The 20,289-nt window shown below is 39.7% G+C and overlaps 1 protein-coding gene across 3 annotated transcripts in view; it reads left to right on the forward strand.

Annotated features, from left to right (window-relative positions):
• ANKS1A (ankyrin repeat and sterile alpha motif domain containing 1A) overlaps window positions 1-20,289 on the forward strand; it is a 259,349-nt gene that overhangs the window by 95,861 nt on the left and 143,199 nt on the right. For 2 of the 3 annotated variants that reach the window (XM_036766604.1, XM_036766603.1), the window contains exons 2-8: window positions 1,400-1,480; window positions 10,190-10,346; window positions 11,990-12,052; window positions 17,762-18,058; window positions 18,907-18,982; window positions 19,270-19,371; window positions 19,485-19,583. In XM_036766604.1, coding sequence (XP_036622499.1) covers window positions 1,400-1,480; window positions 10,190-10,346; window positions 11,990-12,052; window positions 17,762-18,058; window positions 18,907-18,982; window positions 19,270-19,371; window positions 19,485-19,583 — 875 coding nt within the window. The remainder of the gene's footprint in view (window positions 1-1,399; window positions 1,481-10,189; window positions 10,347-11,989; window positions 12,053-17,761; window positions 18,059-18,906; window positions 18,983-19,269; window positions 19,372-19,484; window positions 19,584-20,289) is intronic. The other variant, XM_036766606.1, reaches the window with a different exon arrangement.

Raw genomic sequence — 20,289 nt, forward strand, 5'->3', positions numbered from 1 at the left:
ACATCTTCAAATTCAGTGCTGTGCCCACTATACTTCTCTGTCTATGAGTTTGATTGGGAAGCAGTGTGGTATAGTGGAAATTCCATTGGATTTGGAGCCAGTGGACCTCAGTTTGAATCCAGAGTAGCTCTGCCAGTTACTGTCTAGGTGAGCTTGGTCAAGTACCTTACTTAGCAATGTCTTTTAAAAATTTAAAAATGAAGAAGCCATATTAGTTGTCCACTGAAAACTATTCATGCTCTAAATCCTCTTTGGACTAGCATGTAGCATGTAGATTAGGATACTACTTTTGTTATCATCACCCTGATTTAAAATTGAGCATGTTCTTAATGTAAAGCGTACAGGAGGATACAAAAGTAAGGCCCTTTTTCTTAAAGAGGTGGTAATTCTTTGCCAGGGTTAATTCCTTATTAATAAGATTAACATAGATGAGGCCTTTGGTCTGGCATTGATATCCTGTGATAGAGTGGAAACTTGCCTTGGCTTTGGTACTTTTTGGCTTTTTACATTTAAGAATGATTGATTGATTGATTGATAATTCCCTTTACCTGAACTGTGCCTTGGACTTGACCTTAGAAAGAGAAGTAGAAAGCTGGAAACAGATAAAGAAAACCAGAGCTGATTGAGGGAGAGAAGGCAGTTTTTTGGATCAAAGAGTCATTTGGGTTTCATCAGGAACCATGCCATTCCAGAGATGATAGCTGAGGAGTAATATGTTTCGGTAAAAGAATACAAGTTGTTAACAATGTGTGGTAGTTAAGAAGGAAAGAAAAGTGATTTGCAAGGAGCTTCCAAGATCAGACCTGCTCTTTGTAAAATACCCAGAGCCTTTGGTCCTGTCCTTGGATTACATTAACTTATTTGCCGTTCTGTAGTAACCAGAGATTTTTTGGTTCTGGGTCACTTGTAGTTGAATTATCCTAGTTATCCAGGTCTTTGTACCTCTGTGTTGTTTTGAGAGCTTTGTGGTGCCAAAGAGGAAAAAGCATATGGGAAAATGCAACCATGTACTTATCCTTGTGACTGGTCGTAGGTGTCTTTTGGGAATGTGTGCTAGTTTAATTCAGTTACTTTATTGGTAATCTATCACTAGATTACTTTTGTCTTATCGGTAGAATTCGGTGACAAGAATCTCAGACCAAGAGAATTATGAAATTAGTTGTTAGGGCAGGTGGCAGTGAAACAACTCCATTATGACTTGGCACTTGTTTCCTTGTTGAGTGAACTGTTTGTAACTTTTGTACCACAAATTGCTATAGTTAATTGCTTCTGTCCTTTATCATCAGCAATTTAAAAAAGAGAACAGATTTGACTAAAGACTATTGATAAATCTTTTTTTTTCTTGCTGCTTTTAAATTTGATCTGTGACTTCATGCTTTGATTTTTATCTTTACTACAGCATATGGAGAGGACCCAACGTGAATTGTGTTGATAGCACTGGTTATACCCCTCTGCACCATGCAGCTTTGAATGGCCACAAGTAAGTATTAGTCATATGCTATACTGCTTTCACACCCTCCAGAGCCCTAATCCTTTCAGTGCCTCTCACTCATGCTTTTATTTCTAAATAGTGAATAGTTAAAATCCATCTAAAATCCAAAAATCTCATTTTAGCCAAATTCTGAATTTCCTTTCAGGAGCCTTTAGCCAGTGGTCCTAACAGATGGAGATGTTCAATTTCACTTATTATAGTAGAAAGCAGAAGCCCTGGATTCAAATCTTGCCCCTCATACTTACTACATGTATACCCTTAGGCAGGTCACCCAGCCTCCTTGGGCCTTAGCTCCCTTATCTGGAACAATGAGGACCTCTGAAGTCCCTCCTAATCATGCATCTGTGTCTCACATGTGTTGTAGAACACTATCTCCTCGTATCTCTTGAAAGGAACACTCTGTTTGAAGTGTAGCAAGAGGTTTCTTGTAACATTCCTTCCTGCACCATTTATCCTCACTCTTTAGTTTTCCCTCTTCCTCACCATTCCCTTCTAATCAGCTGCCGTATCCTGGTGATTCTCCTGCAACATCTCTTATATCTCCTCCCTTTTTTCTGCTCATACCACAGCTACCTTCATTCAGATCTGCATCCTCTCTTGTCTGGGTTATTACAACAGCTTCCTAATTGGGCTCCCTTTTTCCAGTCTCCATCTCACATCCATACCCCATACAGCTGACAAAATAAAATTCCTGAAACACAAGTTTGACCACGTACCTTCTATGAAAAAAATTCCAGTGGTTCCCTCTTACCTCTGGGTCCAAATACGGATTCTTCTTTTCACATTTTTAAGCTTCAGCCTACCTTTCCAGGCTGATTATACATAATTCTCCTTCACGTACCCTTTAGTTCAGCCAGACTCCCGTGTCTCATACACATCCTTCCATCTCTCATCATCATGCCTTTGCCTGTCCCCTCATCCCTGGGACACACTTACTACTCATGTCTGCCACTTAGAATCCCTGACCTCTTTTGAAACAAACTTCAAGCACCACTTCCTGTGTGAAGCCTTTCTTGATCCACTCAGTTGCTGGTGCATTTATTCTCCACTCCCCCCTCCCCGCCCCAACTTAGATGTTTGCATACAGTTTATATCTAACCATAAGAATACATTTTCTTGGATAGACTGTAATCCTTTTATAAGCAGGTATTATTTCCTTTTTGTCTTTGTATTCCCAGCACCTAGTGCTTGGCAAATAGGCACTTAATAAATATGTGTTGATTAATATTCTTTCTCTAAACCCCCAACCTCACTCTACCTACTTTGGTTCAGCATTCAGTCAGTCACCAAGGATTTATTTATTGTTTGCTATGCTAGGCATTGGATGCACGAACTTCTCAACTGTTAGTCTCTACCTCAAAGGTTTTCAGTATTTTTTTCATTTTCTTTCTTCTCTCCTGTCATAAGAGAAATCTTCCCTATTCCTTGGTAAGCAATCCTTCTACCAACCCCAAAGGGGTGGTGGAGCCAAGATGTAGAGCATGAAGCTCCTCTCAGCAAAACTTCAAATACACCTAGAAAATGCACCAGACCAAATCCTGTTGGGGAAGTCCAAGAAAAAGTCACATTGAATCATTTTTCTGACCCAGGTGTCTTAGGGAAACTGAAAGTTTTGCAGGGAGAACATTTAGCCAGGAGCTCTTCATTGTAGGGAGAAGCTGTGCGCCAGGGTATATTGTGGTTCCTGACCCATCCTAGGGCACCTTGATGGGGATAGGTGCCAATTGACAGCTTTATTGCCCACTACTCAGATATGAGTCATAGATCAAGGGTGGACTGAGGAGGAGACCTGCTGTGCCCTCTTCCTCTCACAGTTCAGTCCTGGGTTGTGAACCAAAAAGAGAGCAGGTACAGAAGCAAGCAGTAGGTCGTGTGGCTTAGATCCAAGAAGCAGTGCAGGTTCTCAGTTCCAGTCCAGTCTAAAGCCTACAGAGAATTAACTAGCCAAGAATCCCAGACCAGAGAGGAGCCTGTAGCTGTGTCACTCTGAACCAGCTTAGCTTCCTAGGTATTTGATAGCAACTAAGACCAATAACAGCCTGCTGTTGCTCAGATGCAAACCCAGGTTAGGAACTTTCAGAGTTTGGACAGGGGGACAGCAGTCAGATTTTGCTCTGGACCAGACTGCTTTGGAAACACTGAAAGCTTGCAGGTCTACAGCCCGAGCTGTTGCTGAGATGGTGAAACAACACAGCGCTCAGTAACCCAAAGAAAGTACCATCAGCAACATCCTAGACCTCTACAAATGGGCAGTTCTTAGCCCTAAAAGTACGGTGTCAGGAAATAGACTGGAATAATTATTGAAAAGAAAAAAAGAATTCCACCAGAAGAAGCTGTTAGGGAGACAGACACTTAACACAAAAATCCAGAGAGAGAGAATGACTCCAAAGCTTTAAAGAAAAACATAGCTTAGCAGTTCTGTTGGAAGGGAAGAGAGGGCAGGTGAGGAGGAATGAGTGAATCTTGCTGTCATTGGATTTGACTTGAGGAGGGAATAACATGCACACTCAATTGGGTATCTTACCCCACAGGAATGTAGGGGAAGGGGATAAAAACGGGGGGATGATAGAAGGGAGGGCAGATGGGGGAGGAGGTAATCAAAAGCAAACACTTTTGAAAAGGGGCAGGGTCAAGGGAGAAAACTGAATAAAGAGAGACAGGGTAGGATGGAGGGAAATATAGTTAGCCTTTCACAACATGATTATTATGGAAGTGTTTTACATAATGATACTTGTGTGGCCTATGTTGAATTGCTTACCTTTTTAGGCAGAGTGGGTGGGAAGGGAAGAGGGAAGAGAAGTTGGAACTCAAAGTTTTAAAAGCAGATGCTAAAAAAAAAGTTGTTTTTGCATGCACCTGGGAAATAAGATACATAGGGAGTATATAGGGCATAGAAATCTATCCTGCCCTACAAGAAAGTAAGGGGAAAGGGGATGGGGGTGGAGTGAGGTGACAGAAAGGAGGGCTGACTGGGGAATGGGGCAATTGGAATATATGCCAACCTGGAGTGGGGAGGAGGGTAGAAATGGGGAGAAAATTTGTAACTCAAAATCTTGTGGAAATCAATGTTGAAAACTAAAAATATTAAATAATAAAATATGAAAAAAAAGAAAATCATAGCTGGGGCACAGATTCAAACAGAATTCCAGGCTGAGATGAACAAAGAGTTAAAAGAGTTTTAAAAAGTTTTTGTCAATGAGAGCACTAGAAGGGGAAAAATGGAAAAGAAATTAAAAGTATGAAAGAAAGAATTAGAAAGGGAATTACCATGTTTGCACAAAAGGTATAAACCCTTGCCCAAGCAACAAACTCCCTGAAAATTAGAATGGGCTGAATGGACCAGTGACTCCATGAGACAACAAAAGTCAAAAGACTGGGAAAAAAATAGGAGGAATGTAAGATATCTCATAGCAAAAATGACTGACCTGGAAAACAGATCAAGGAGAGATTATTTAATAATCATCAGACTACTTGAACACCGTGACCAAGAAAAGAAATTTCAAGGAATCTTAAAACTGCCTGCATCTCTTAGAAAAAGGGGGCAAAGTAGAAACAATCCATTGGTCACTTTTTAAAAGAAACTCCCAGATGAAAACTTTCAGCCAAAATTCAGAACTTCTAAATTAAAGAAAAAAATACTACAAGCAACCAGAAAGAAATGATTCAAGTCCTGAGGAGCAACAATTGAAGCTCATACACAGTTTAGCAGCCATCAGTCTAAAAGAGCAGAGAGTTTGAAGTACAGTATCCCAGAAGGCAAAGGATATAGACTTATAATCAAGAATAACTTATGTAGCAAAACTGAGTATAATGTTACAGGGGAAAAATGGATCTTCAATGAAATAGAAGACTTTCCTGATAAAAAGACAGGAATGAAGAGAAACATAAAAAGGTAAAATGATTGAACAATGGTTAAAAAACTACCATAAACTCCTTACATTCAAATATGGGGAGATGATACATGTTCCCACTGAACCATATCAGCGCTCATAGAAGGAGTCTCATTAAACAGAAGTCTTGGGAGTGGTTTTGTTAATGATCTAAAGAGAATGAGAGGAAATGCAGAAATAGGTATCTATACAATTGAGGAGAGGTTGGGGAGGGGTGGCTGATGCTTGAACCTCACTCTCATTGAACTGTTCAAAGGAAGGAAGAATACATATACACAGGGTTGGGTACATAAATACAGGATGGATATAGGAGAAGTGGGAAAGAGGGAATTAATGGGAGGGAAGATTAAAGGAGAGATTAATCCTAAGCAAAATGGACTCTTAAGGATGTACAAAAATATTTGTAACTCTTTTTGACATGATAAAAGATGGGATTCTGAGGGGGTGCCCATTAATTGGGGAATGGTTGAGCAAGTTGTGTTTTATAAATGTGATAGAATAATGTTGTACAGTAAGAAATGAGGGAGACATTTTGAGAAAGACTTGAGAAGACATATGAACTGATGCAGAGTGAAGTGAACAAAACCAGGAGAGCATTTATACGATGAAAACAATAAAGACAACTTGGAAAGATTTAGGAATTCTGATCATTGTTAATCACCAACCATAGTTACAAAGGACTAATTATGAAACATGCTGCCTACCTCCTAATAGAAAAGTCAAGCACTCAGAGTACAGAATAAAACACATTTTTTTTGGACATGACCATTGATTTTCATACATGTTTTTAGTTATATGTAATTAAATATTTGTAATTAGAGTTTTGTTTTTCCTTTATTCTCACTTGGGGGAAGGGTTTGGGTGTAGGAAGAAAAGAAGGTGGATTTTTGCTGATTAGAAGTGTGTGTGTGTGTGTGTGTGTGTGTGTACGTGTATTTTCAATCAGCAGATATTGCTCAGATATTCTTAACTGAAAAAAGATTTTCCATTGATTTGTCCCTGAAGATATTCTCATCTTTATAATTCCTTTTGCCAGCGAAGTTTTTAGAAAAAATACCTTTAGTACCCAATGCATTCATTTCTTTACCATCTACTTAATCTTTAGCTCCTTTGTAATCTGGCCTTTCTTCCCTACCACTGTTTTGAAATTGGTTTCCTAAAGGTGACCAAATCTAATAACTTTCTCAGTTTTTTTCTCATCTTTTTTCACATCTCTGTGGCACATGACATTGTAGATCACCGATTCTCAAACTTTTTGTTCTCAAGATTCCTCTTAAAAATTATTGAGACCTCCTTTCCCCAAGCTTTTATGTTATATCTGTTGCTCAATTACAGATTTTAATGTCTTAGTACTTTAATGAAAATAAAGGATCTCAGGGATCCTCAGAAGTTCCTAGACTACACTTTCAGAATTGCTGCTGTAAACTCTCTTTCTCTTTTCATTTGGCTTCCAGGATATCACACTCTCCTGGTTATTTTCTTACCTCTCATCTCCTTTACTGCTTCCTGTTTCCAACTCTTACTGTTAGTGTTTTTTTCTAAAAACTTTGCTGGCAAAAGGAATTATAAAGATGAGAATGTCTTCGGGGATAAATCAATGGAAAATCTTTTTTCAGTTAAGAATATCTGAGCAATATCTGCTGATTGAAAATATACACACACACACCCACACCCACACATGCACACATGCACAGAATCTTCAAGATTCTGTCATTGGCTTTCTCATTCCTTTATACTCCCTTGGAAATCTTATTTACATGCATAGTGTAAATACAGAAAATCTCTATTTCTTGAATCTTTTTTCTTGAACTTCTCCAGTCTCATGTTCACAGCTCTCTATAGGGCATCTCTACTGCAGGTCCTACCAGCACCTCAACTGTGACATGTGTAATACTGAACTCTCCTTTCCCCACTTTTTCTATCACGGCACTACTATTTAATCATGTTGCATACCTCACTGCTGCCTTTGTCTTATTCCTCATCTGACACATCCAATTTATTTCCAAGTATTGTTGTTTTTACCTTTATAATATCTCTGGCATATGTCACCCTTTAGATTCCCCTTGTTGCTATCCCAGTCTTTACAGCACTCTTATGTAGGACTTCCTTACTACTTGCTTTGACTATTCAAATAAATACTTAATTGGTCCTAGGACTTCTCTTCTCTCTTCTCTTCTCTTCTCTCCTCTCCTCTCCTCTCCTCTCCTCTCCTCTCCTCTCCTGTCTTCTCCTCTCCTCTCCTCTCCTCTCCTCTCCTCTCCTCTCCTCTCCTCTCCTCTCTTCACACACACACACACACACACACCCCTGCCCCTACCCTCTTGTTTTTCATACTGACACCAGATGAATTTTTCTTATGCATAGATTTGATCACCATCCTCCTTTGTCCAAATCTATAACTAGGGAAGAATGAGAGGGGCTTTGCCCAAAGTCAGGACTTTTAGAAAGCAAATATGTTTAATATGTGTACATCTTCAGCATTGTAGGAGGTGAGGATAACCATGGAAAGAGTTGAGAAGAAGAGAGTTAGGCTTCACATTACCATGTAGTTGGTAGCCTATTCCTTTTATCCCTGTCTTCTCCCATTCTATAAAGGAAAATCCCTAATCTTCCTGGCCCTCTCCCTTTCCCTTACCACTGTTCTTTTAGGGGAACTAGCCTCTCTGCCTGTTTTCTCTTAGCAAGCAAAAACACTTTCCCTCCAAGAAGGGTAAATAATAATCTTAGACCTCCTTTCCTTTTCACGTGGTGTGGGAGGAAACCTCAGTGAAGTCCTTGCTAAAATGGAAGCAGACCGAGACTCCAGATAACTGTGAATTGGACCAGACTAGTTCTGAAGTTCTTTTCAACTCTGAGATTCTATTCCTGAAGTTACTACAGTAATGAGCCTTCTCTCTCATTCTACTGAATTTGTTTGAAATACTTCTCATATTATTTTCATGTCATGAATAGCAAAGTTTATTTGAAGGAGCATTTCTTTTCCTTTTTTTTCTCTTTTTTCTTTTTTTTGCAACTTACTGCTTGCTCAGTTACCCTGGATGTCAAAATCATTATGACTTTGTGCCTACTCCAGATCTGTTAGTGATATCATATTGCCTACTGAATAAAGTCTAACTAATAAAACTCCTTAGGTTAATTTTCAGATTTCTTCACCATCAGGCACTGCATTGTGCTGTAGCCCAATTGGATTCTTCATGTCCCTTCTACACATCCTGCTTTCCCATGCTTTGCATGTGTTTGTGCCTTTTCTCATGTTATTTTCTACATCTGGGGTAATGAATTTATATTTATGTAGTTTATGAAGCATTTTCCTCAGATTTTCTCTGGGAAGCATGTACTATAAGTAATGTTGTTCCCAGGATGTAAATGAGGAAGCTGAGGTCAAGAGGGGTTAAGTGATTTTCAGCTTGTAAATCCTGGAACCACGTCCTGAACCCAGGATTTCTTCTGTAAGCCCTGTGTTCTTTTCTGCTATAGTATACTCCTTTCTTCCTGCCCAATTCCACCCCTGTCTGTACCCTTTCATCTCTCAAGACTCTGCTTCAAGAGGAGCATAGTTTAGGCAGTTGTGGGAATGGATTATGACTGAAAAGGGAGCAAGAAAGTCATGTATGGAGGATAATGGGTAAGTTTTCTCTATTAAGATGTATAAACGATATAATAGGAAATGAAGGTGTTTAGATAGTGGTGGTAATCAAATTAGTGTAAAGCCTTGGAGTACTTGATTAACAAAGTTAGGTTTTATGGAGTGTGAATATTTCTGTACATGCTTTGTTAGAATTTTACTTAGAATCCCTCCCTTAACCTACCATCCCTCTAATATCCCCTTCTCTTTTCCACTTCCCTTCCTCTTCAACTGTTGAGTGAAATGTGCTTCCATACCCAATTCTGTGTGTGTGTGTGTGTGTGTGTGTGTGTGTGTGTGTATTCCCTCCTTTGACCGGGTCGAGTGAGAGTGAAGTTCAAGCATTGGCTACTCCTCCCAGTTCTTTTCCATATAGATTTCTACTTGTTCATCCTGATTGTATGATAATTTTCCCTAACTCTCCTTTCCCCCTAGTGTATTCCTCTTCTCCTCTCTTTCCATTCTTTCTTTCTTAAAATCAAGATATAACAGAACCGCTTTTGAACCTTCTGTCTAATTAGACTCTATGGCCCCCAGTGGGATGAGAGGGGACACATGTATCATCTTTCCATATTAGAACATAAATAATTTATCCTTGTTTAGTCCCTTCAGATTGTTCATTTATGTCATGCTTTGTGTTAATATTCGTGGTTTTTATTTACAGTGGAGATTTTCTCTGATTTAATGTGTATGGTGGATAATTATGCAGTTGTATTTACTTAATTAATAGTGTCACCAAGAAGAAAGCTAACTTCCCCTTTCCAAAGGACTCAAATTATACCATGTATGTTTGGCTTATATTTGAATTAACTTCTGCATTCAACACAAAAGGATAATTGCCTTGAATAATGCATTAAATCGTACCAAGGGTTTTTGCATTACTTCGTTTATGTAAATTCTATTCCAGAATGCTATTAAAGCATCACAGGCAAGGGGTGATTTCAAGGCACAGACAAGGAAGCCAGACATTTTCAGATGAGTAGAAATGAGATGGTGTCAGGGTAAATGGGAGGAATGATTCAGACAATGTGGCTCCAGAAAGTTAGACTCTCCTATCAACATCTGTGTGAGTAGTGTGCTTGAGAGAAAGAGGACTGAAAGAGATTGTCTCAACTAAATATTGGGAAACCAGAAAAGAGAGTTTTGAATTATGCAAGCTCATCAGATGTTGTTGCCTTCCAGGGACGTGGTGGAGGTTCTTCTAAGGAACGACGCATTGACCAATGTGGCTGACTGTAAAGGCTGTTACCCTCTTCACCTGGCAGCCTGGAAGGGGGATGCTCAGATAGTTCGATTACTCATCCACCAAGGACCCTCCCACACCAAAGTCAATGAACAGGTCGGAAGAAGACTTTTCATGTAATCTGACTATAGGATAATGTGGTGGGAGGGGGCATTTTATTTCTGTAGCCCCAGTTTGGGTTTATTCTTCCCAGACACGATGCTACTTTCTGTTGGTAAATCTCGTTATCCTTGCAGATTGTAGTTTTGCAGGCGTATGTGTAGATTGTGAGGAAGGAGTATGCTTCTGGCATGTGGATTGAAAGGCTTTATCTTTTTGACAGCTCCTCTTTCTTTGCCTACTTTTCTTGCCAGAGCTGAAGCAAGTCTTTTTCTCTGTTTCACGGTACCGTTTGAAAGAGGAAATTATTGCTCTTGGTTGTTGAGAATGTAAACACAACTACATCCATACTATGATATGATACATTCAGTAAGTGACTGTTAGTCTGTAGCACTTAAGTTGATAATGCTCTTCACAAATAAGCCACCCAGACTGACAGAGGTCTTATCCTGTGGAGGAGCAAACACACAAAGTATTGTCTTCCAAAAATGGCCTTACAGGGTTGTGCTGAGCTGTCAGGGGTGTGGTGGAATTTATAAGAAGGAAATCTTAGTCCACAGGCACGAAAAAATTAAGATAGAAGAGCTTTCAGTTTTCCTTATATTGAGACAATGATGACTAATATTTATATAGCACGTCAAGGTTTGCAAAGCCCTCGACATGTTATCTCCATCCTCAGAACAACCATGTAGGTGCTATTATGATCTCCATTTTACAGATGAGAAACTGAGGCTGAGAGAGGTTATGTGACTTATTCAGGGTCACGTAGCTAGTAAGCGTCTGAGGCAGGATTTGAACTCAGATTTTCTTGACTCCAAGTCCAGCGCTATCTACTGGGTCATCTAGCTGCTTCCTTAGTGCTTATACAAGGCCACTAGCCAGTTTTCCATTCCTCTTGAGATTGCAGTGTCTAGGTGGGTCATCAGTATTTGACCAATCCTTGTTTTCTTTTTTAACATTTAAGAGATGAGTACTGTTAACTTTTATTACGTTGTTTTAGCCCCAGTGACTGATTGTTAATTCTCTTTTGCCAAAAGGCACAGAAGAGGAAATTTGTTTTTAATTGTTCTTTCTCAGTTTTTAAGTGACCATACAAATAATACTGCTTATTTAAGAAATGTTCATAACTTTTCATTCCTTTCTGCCCTGATTTTTATCTTGAAACTTGGATCCTGGTAGAGCTAACTAATTGAGTTTGAAACCTGATCTACGTCACAGCTTCTTCCTACTTTGATCATCCGTGGTGGGCAGGGATCACAGGGGTGAAGGGGTTGGGGAGATAGTTTGTGGGAATGGGACTCCAGTCCAATGTTACAAAAATCTGTCAGGCAGGTCAGCACTAGAGGAGGGCTGCTGTCTAAGAGAAATGTCCACCATTCCTTGGGGAATGTGATGGATTTTGATAGTCTTTGCAAATGGAGAAAGTCAATTAACTGGTCATTACATTGATGTGTTTAGAAACTATTAATGTGATGGTTTCAGTTGAGTAAATGGGGTGATTAGTGGTGAGGTGGGTTGCTGTGCCTCAAGTGATTTCTTTTCAAGGTACCCTGCTGAATCCCCTTTGGGGCTACACATTACTTTATTGCTGTATTTCATCCATTTTATCATCACATTTTCTTTTCCTCTCCTTTTTGTAGAATGCTCTTGAGATCAAAGAACTCAAAAAGTACGGCCCCTTTGACCCTTATATCAATGCAAAGGTGTGTACTTAGCTGACAGGATTTCTCTGCATCATTGCTCCTAGCTGCACCCAGTCTTGGGCTTCCTCTTGTTCCCAGTCTCCCGCTCAGGCAATTTTCATCATCCTGGCTGATGACTGCTCCAGTCATGTCTACTTCTGTTCTGTTTCTGGGGATGGTAAAACAATTTTAAAAATCCAAACCACCCACACTAAAGTTGTCTGCTTTTAAAGAAAAATCTGAAAAGCTTAAAATCAGTAAAGGTGGGGGAAAATCAGGGCACAGTTTCTTTAATTTGATGCCAGGTTTTAAAAATTGTTATTGGAAAAATCCGTGTACTTCAAGGATAGTTAGGTAAATTAATATTCTTAATAAGCCCAATTAATGAGAGGTTTTTACCTGCTGGAACATGAATATACTTTCCTCATGTCTTTTTGGGATCTAATTTCCATATTTCTTTTCAAAGTGAGGGATGCTTTATCTGTGGCTCGTGGTGGGGGTAGGAGCAGAAGGCCATGGGTAACCTTTTGTGGGACTCTTGCCTGCTTGCTGCCTCAGTCTTGTTTTGTTAAGTCTGTACGTTTGTGTCTGACTTTCAAGCCTCAATCTCCTGTCTCTACTCTTTGTTTGCTTTTCTTGCTGCTTAGTCATTCTTGACCCACAAAAGAAGCACAAAAATAGATTACAAATCACCATTAAAGCTGAACAGCTGACAAAGTGGATCAAAAAAATTTCTTAAGTTACTTGATCAGGCTATCAGCAGAGAGAAAACAAATTAAGAGGAGTAGCTTTTCCTCAGACACTCGCCGTATTTAATTGAGTTTTATTTATTGTTGAGCTGGAAGTAAGTAATGAGTCTGCTGATTTATGATGAGATGTGGTTTTAAGTGTGTCATTCTCAGCTGACTTTCCCTTTACCATTTGGAGCCTCTCCGGCCACCACTATTTTTCCCCTTGAGCCCTAGCAACTTTGAGTCATAACAACTCTGCTTGACCAGAGATTTTATTTCACACGAGATCTGTTGTGTAGAAGAAATAAACCAAACTATGGTTGAGTCATAATGTTGCCTACCTTCTGTTTCTTCTCAATGAAATTTCTGAAGAGAAAGCAAGCATAAAATAATTTTTACATTTCAAAGGAGCTGAAAGTAAATTTCATGTTTTCATTTTGTAAAGGAGAAAGTCATCATCCATGATCTCTCTCTCCCCTCTCCTTCTTGATAGCCATTAAGGATGCCGAGATTTTCCTAACTGATCACAATATAAAGAGACTGTGTCACCAGGATTATTGGGATATTTAGGTTTTTCTTACAGTGACATGCCAGGTTCAGCTTTGGGAAGACACTTTTTATCTTGTGTTGTAAATATTTTTGACATCTGGCCTTATGATGTGGATATGAAGTGTCATTCCTCAAAAGAATCGGGAATCTAGTAATTTTCGTGGTAAAAGTTTTTTAAAATGATACACTTAAAGTGAAAACCACATTCTGAGGATAGAGGTCAGGGATTTAGAAGTATTTCCTTCTTGTGGCTAGTTTAGTTACTAAAGCATATGATTGAAGGGAAGTTTTAAAGAGACACTGTGGTTTTGAAAATACTTTCTCCTGTCACTTCGATTTGGCCTGCACAGCAAAAGAGAGGCCTAGTTAATGAAAAGCAAAGAATGAGAGCATGCCTTTGAGTAACAGCTTGTTACCACATTTAAAAAGCAGTTAACATTACTGAAAGTTGCACTTTGAAAGATGAAATAGTGCATATTGGTGTTAGGGCGACAAATCTGAATGGATTCTGATAGCTACACCATATTGGGCTGGCTCAAACAAAACCTTCTTGCATTATGCCTGTGTTTGTTTTCAGTGACCCACTTGGCCTGTCTGAGAGTCATTTTGCTAAAATGCATTTTTTTGCTGTTTTGTATAGCTCAGAGGTGTCAGACATGGAGCCCACATGAATGAGACCAAAGCCTGATTAAAATGTAATTGTTGATGACATCACATTTTAAAACCAAATAAATATGTGATCCACAGGGAGCCTTATGTATGATTTAGCAGCCTCTGTTTCTATTTGAGTTTGACACTGCTACCCTAGACAGTTACCTGTAGAGAAGAAGGGTCTAATATTTTCTTGACACAAATGGAATTTTTATTACCATTAATGCTGTGCTCATCTCCCACCTGGTTCAAGAATCCTGCACCATTGTTTATAGGTAGTCGTTTGATTTATTTTTGAATACTTTTATTGATGGGAAATTTACTACTTCACGAGGCAGCCTTTTCCATTTTTGTGTAGTTTTGATTGCTGGAAAGTTCTTTATTATGTTGAACTGAAATTTGCCTTCTAGTAATCTGTCAGTTCTAATTGTGTTCCCTAGAGCAGCATGTAGAAGTCATCTTCTTTCTCTATACAACAACCCTCCAGATGTTGGAGAACAGTTGTTACGTGGCTCTCTGAGTCTTCTTCTCCATTGTAAACCTCTCTTCTTCGTGATAAACATCCCATTCCTTCAGTTACAAATTGCCCCTCAGTATCATTGCAGAAAGGTTTGCCTAAGTGTGACCCAAAGACGCTGGTTTACAAGCTGAGTCATACTTTAGGTGCTTGGAAGAGAGGACACTCTGTTATGTATATTCTTCTGTGGATGGCTACTGTGATAACGCCCCCATGTAATCCTTAGCTGTTAATAATGTGTATTTGATCTTATTTCCTCTTGACCAGTGACCACAGAGAAGTAATTCTGACCTTATGCTGCAGTTGTTTTTTTTTGTTTGTTTTAAATTTGAGGATGTCATGTATGGAGTTATACTTTAAGGAGCTGGAGGTCACCAGATGCTAAGATGCATAGCTTTATATACTATGCATGTGTACAGTTCACATCCTCTCTCTAATTCTTCCAAATACTAAGTTACAGTTAGACACATAGAAAGGTGGTCTTCCAGGTGGCGGATGGGTAGGAATGGGAGAATTTAGAAATCATGGAGCTCTACTTTCTTGCTGTTCCCATGTTAACACTTCCATTTCCAGCTTTTGATTCACTGATTCTTGGAATGCCTTAGGGTTTGGAGTTAGTACTTAGGATGTGACCTTCAGAGGTTTCAGGGCATGTTTATTTTTGGGAAACAGACCCTTCACATCCCTATATTATCTCATTGGCTTCTTGATGCTTGACTGACTTAATGGTTTGCTGACTCTTTTACTCCAAAGGAGAAACTATTAATAACAAGGACATTCAGATTCAAACATTTGTGTAAGAGAGAGGAAAGGAGAGAGAGTAAGTATTTGACCACAGGCATCAGGCATCTCCATTTTGCTGGAGGATGAGAATATTACTTTAAATCTTTATGAGAACAAGAGAGCTGTTGGTGCTTGTCCCAATGACCAGTAGTGAGAGAGAGAATATAAGGTGCCTTCTACTTATGATAAATGAAACCTGGTTTTATAGCCTACTTGCTTTGAATTGATTGGCAACTGACTTGTGATTAACCAAAGAAAATTAATGCAGTACGTTAAAGAGCCCTGTTTCCTCTAGAGTATATGGACTTTCCTGGATGAAAGTTTCCTACTTCAAACTATGTAGGGTTTGTGTTTATTTTATTTTGATGAAAGAGGAGTCATGTGACACAAGTTACATGTAGGCTGTGCTTTCTCATTGTAAAAAGAGACTTTATATTTGTCAATTTGAAGAAGGATAAACCAGGAGGTAGATCTTATTACAAAGTCATGAAGCCAAGATTGCTATCAGTGACTGGAGACTTGAGCTGCCAGGCAAGGTAATGACAGGGTCAGGTGGTGGATGGAAAGAAGCAGTAAAGGAGCTTGGGGAGGCTTTAAAAAGACTAGGTCCCTCCATGAGGCTGATTCTGAGTGGCACAGTGAGGCTGAGCAGAAAGAAGCTAGATGGGCCCAGAGATGCTCTCCCTGAAGACAGGTGTGCTGCCATTAGCAGACACAGACAGACACACAAAACCACATATTCTTTATGTGCTTCTTTGAGCTTAGAGACACTCAATGCACTAAGAGGCAGACCGTGAGGGTCATTAACAGAGGTTGGTGATGATGGCTGAGTTACACCCCAGCAGCTACTTCACTTGAGGCCCTGTTTGAGCTTAATGTTTTGCTTTCTCTGCACTCTTTATTTATCTCTGTGCATTTACTTCTGCTTGTGGCTGCTTTTACTGCTTCCTCTGTCCTGATTTTCTTGATTGTAGTTTATTAGTGAGCTCTAGTCACAGGGGCCCTGTTCCTAGCAGATCTAGATCTTTCTGGGTGACAAGGCAGCTGGAAAAAATGATGCAGTCAAATGTCAGATCAAAAGCAGATGCAGTTGCATGCGTGGTTTTGGGTAACTCCTAGAATGTTTTTTTTAACATTATTAATAGAATTAAAGCAATTGTAGAAGGCTTATTTTTACAGTTTGAAAGGTGCAAAATACTGATTTTTTAGCCATGTCCCCTCTTCTAAAGCACTGCCTGTCTCACAAAGTTGCAGAACCAGTGGATGAATTTTAAAAATTCTTCCTAAATCACAATAAATACTTTGCTAAATGTTCCTAAGAAGTCACATGGAAAGTTCTTTTCTCTGTGTCATACAGTTATGCAGTATATCTGTGTGTATGTGTGTGTATATATATATAATTTCATTGGAAGAAAATAGAAAAGTTGCAACACAGTTGGAACAAGTGTTGTCGTTTGGATATAAATGCTTCTGAAACCTCTTCCTTTTTCCTTCTTTGATGTTGCTCTTCAGTTAAAACAAAAGTCAAATTGGGGTTGAGGTGCAGGTCTGAATTTGAATTGATAGAAATATTATATTTGTATATTTTGCATCTTGCAAACAAGTTTGAAAAGTCTAATTGTATTTTCTATATAAAATTGTTCCTTGCACTGCTATTTTAATGATTGCATGTGTTAATTGATTCAGTCATTTCCAATAGAAGCAGTGTAGCAGTCAGGGGTCTCTGAGTTCTTTCTGCATTTAGCATCATTTCCTGTCATCATTCCCTACCCTGGGTGTCATGTCCCTCCTGCGCCCCCCCACCCCGCCCTCCTCTGGCTGTTGGCTGTTGTGTAGAATGATTAGCACTGTTCTCCTGGGTGGTTTCCATCCTTGGCATTCCTGATTGATTTGCATGCTAGAAACCATATGAAAATGCCTTTCTGTAAAAGCTGGAGATGAAGACAAATAGGATGCCTGACAAATTGAGAATCAGAATGATGTAGTTAGATAAGCACTGTGTTGTAAAGCTGATTGAAGTTTAAATTAAGCTGATGGTGGTGATGGTGGTGATGTCGATCCCTACCAGACTCCTGTAGAATCTCGTTTATGCGTATGCTATCTTTCTGATTCTACGCAGACTATGGGAGAGACATGGTCAATTTGAAAATACTTAGTAGGTGATTATTCTTCTTTTGCCATAGGGAATTCGTAATTTAGGTAAGGGTGTCACCAGTTAGAGTGGTCAGTGTGGTTTGAGGAGTTCGTTAGGAACTGGTACATGCCCCAAGCCATACTGATCACTTTAATCAGTGACACTCTTACCTAAATTGCAAATTCATCACTTCAGGAGAAGGGCAGTCACCGACTATCTTCAAATTAATGTGTGTTACAGAAATATTTCTGCCATTTTCTTCATTTAAACTTCAGTAGTTTTACTAGTGCTATTTCCATCTGATGCTTTTTGTCCATATCATCAAGCCTACCTGATTATTCTGCTTTCCTTTTTTAACTCTTTAGAACAACGACAACGAGACGGCTCTCCACTGTGCAGCTCAGTATGGCCACACGGAGGTGGTGAAGGTCCTCTTAGAGGAGCTGACTGATCCCACCATGCGCAATAACAAGTTTGAGACACCGCTGGACCTGGCTGCACTATATGGGAGGTTGGAGGTGGTGAAGATGCTGCTCAATGCTCACCCTAACCTCCTAAGCTGCAACACTAAGAAACACACCCCTCTGCACTTGGCTGCACGAAATGGCCACAAAGCTGTGGTCCGTGTCCTTCTGGATGCTGGGATGGATAGCAACTACCAGGTAGCCGTGATAACGTACCTTCAAATTTTAGGAGCCTTGGCTTCTGCAGAAAAGGCTCAAGAATCATGCTGATAGGCTGTGTTATCATTTGGTACATTTAGAAAAATGCTTTCACTCATTTTAAAGTTAAAATGTGAAACTATTTGCTAATAAGAGATATATCCCTCCTTTGAACCTATTTTGTCAGGTTCTTTTCAGTGCCTGAAAACTTGTCTCAATAGATTTGAACATAATTTGCTCTTCCATTTGAACAAATTCATTTTTTAGCTTTCTGAACTTTGGGATCTCTCTTTTAACTACTTCAGAGTCCACAGTTATTGGAAAATTCATGTTGTTACTGTGTAACATAGTAAAGTATTCTCAGAGCTTTCCTACGTGATGGTGTGGAATAAAACTCCAAATTTATGTGTTTGTAATGCCCAGTGTCATAGTCTTTACATGGATCAAATTGCAGCCGAAGTAGAGGTGAATTCAGTCCCCTGCACCCAGTCTTCCTCTAGCACTTTTCTCCCTCATGATCCTTGTATTCTGGGCTTTAGAAATATGTGTAGTTAGACAGTGAGCGGAGCTGGCGAGTCACATGTGGGCCACTGCTATATTATCTCATAGGCCAAGGATAGGAGCCATGCATAATTATCGTAAAACAGAGAATACTACAAAAAAAGATTATGGGATGTGTGTGTGTGCGTGCGTGCATGTGTGCGTGCGTGTGTGTGGTGTACTTTCCTTTGTGTCCCCCCTGTTGGCTTTAATCATTTGGAATTTCTGTTTGTCATGTAAACCCATGCTAATCTCTGGGATCACAATTTCTGACTAGGTCCTGCACTGAGTTCTTGTTTGCTTTACAGACGGAGAAGGGCAGTGCTTTGCATGAGGCTGCTTTGTTTGGCAAGACAGATGTGGTTCAAATCCTGCTGGCTGCAGGTGAGAGGTCGGCAGTGCTCTTGTATACGGCATGTCAGGGTCGGGACTGAACAGCGTCTCAGGAGGGGGTTGATTTCCACTGGCTGCAGTTGAACCCAGTTCATGTGTGTCTGCATTTGTTTGACTGTGTAAGTGTAAGACCTGCTTTTGGATAGGTGAATTAAATGGCTTTAGAGGATAACCATTATTTCTGCTGGAAGGTTGATGTGAGTGAACTCAAGTCTGGCTGTGTCTGAAGTTGTCTGGAAAATTCTCATTCTACTGCTTTTTCCTGTGTATATCTCTAGGAATCGATGTGAACATAAAAGATAACCGGGGGCTAACTGCACTGGACACTGTGCGAGAGCTTCCTTCCCAGAAGAGTCAGCAGATAGCGGCGTTTATTGAAGGTCAGTTTGTGGGAGGGAGGAGAAAGGAGCCCTCCCAGTGAGGCTGATTGGGGACAGGATTGAGTGTGAACAGGGATTCCTCTTTGCTCCAGCCGTTTTCTCTACTTTTGCAGAATACATGACTGGGAAAAGAAGTACAAAAGGCGACAAACCAATCAGAGCCCAGCCACCATTCATCCCTCATGTGGACTCAGCATCCCTGAAGTCTCAAGGTGAGCATGGCTCTGTCCTCCAGTCAGGGCCTGGAGTGGACCAAATGTAAAATTCCCCCTTCTCTGTTTTGGAGTTCCCAGGTCTGTACAATAAGTATGGCTTTTTGGTGTTGTGCCACAAGACCAGTGTTCTTCCTATGAATTATTCCTAAAGTCTGGACACAGGCAAAAATGCATATTTTCAAGAAATGAAATGAATGAAATTTTCAGCAACATTTTATGTAATTGGAATATTAACAAATAACATCTTCAATATGATTTCCATCATTTGTGATGCAAAGGTTGATGTGCTTTGCAAGATTCACGTGAACTCGATGCAATAACCCCACATTGCCGTCGATTTTAGCACATTCACTCTTTATGCGTTCAATCAAGTGTGTTGCATCTGTGATTTTCATTGAGTACACCTTCTCCTTTAGCATACTCCAGAAAAAGAAGGCAAAAGGGGCTAAGGTCTATTAATATTCCAAATATTTCAAAATATGCACTTTTGCCTACGTGTGCAGACTTTAGGGACACCCTGTATTTTCAAGGTATATTTCCTAATGCATAGCACAATTGAACTTATACTGAGCAGTATTTATTTCCAATATTTATGGTACTGAACAGGTTTATTGCCTGTGTGAGGCTGGAACAGTGCTTCAGGCACTCTCTCTTTTGCCTACTATGTTTCTTAAAATTAATATATGACCTACCTACTGCCATA

The sequence above is a fragment of the Trichosurus vulpecula genome, chromosome 7, assembly GCF_011100635.1.
Source record: "Trichosurus vulpecula isolate mTriVul1 chromosome 7, mTriVul1.pri, whole genome shotgun sequence".
Classification (NCBI taxonomy): Eukaryota; Metazoa; Chordata; class Mammalia; order Diprotodontia; family Phalangeridae; genus Trichosurus; species Trichosurus vulpecula.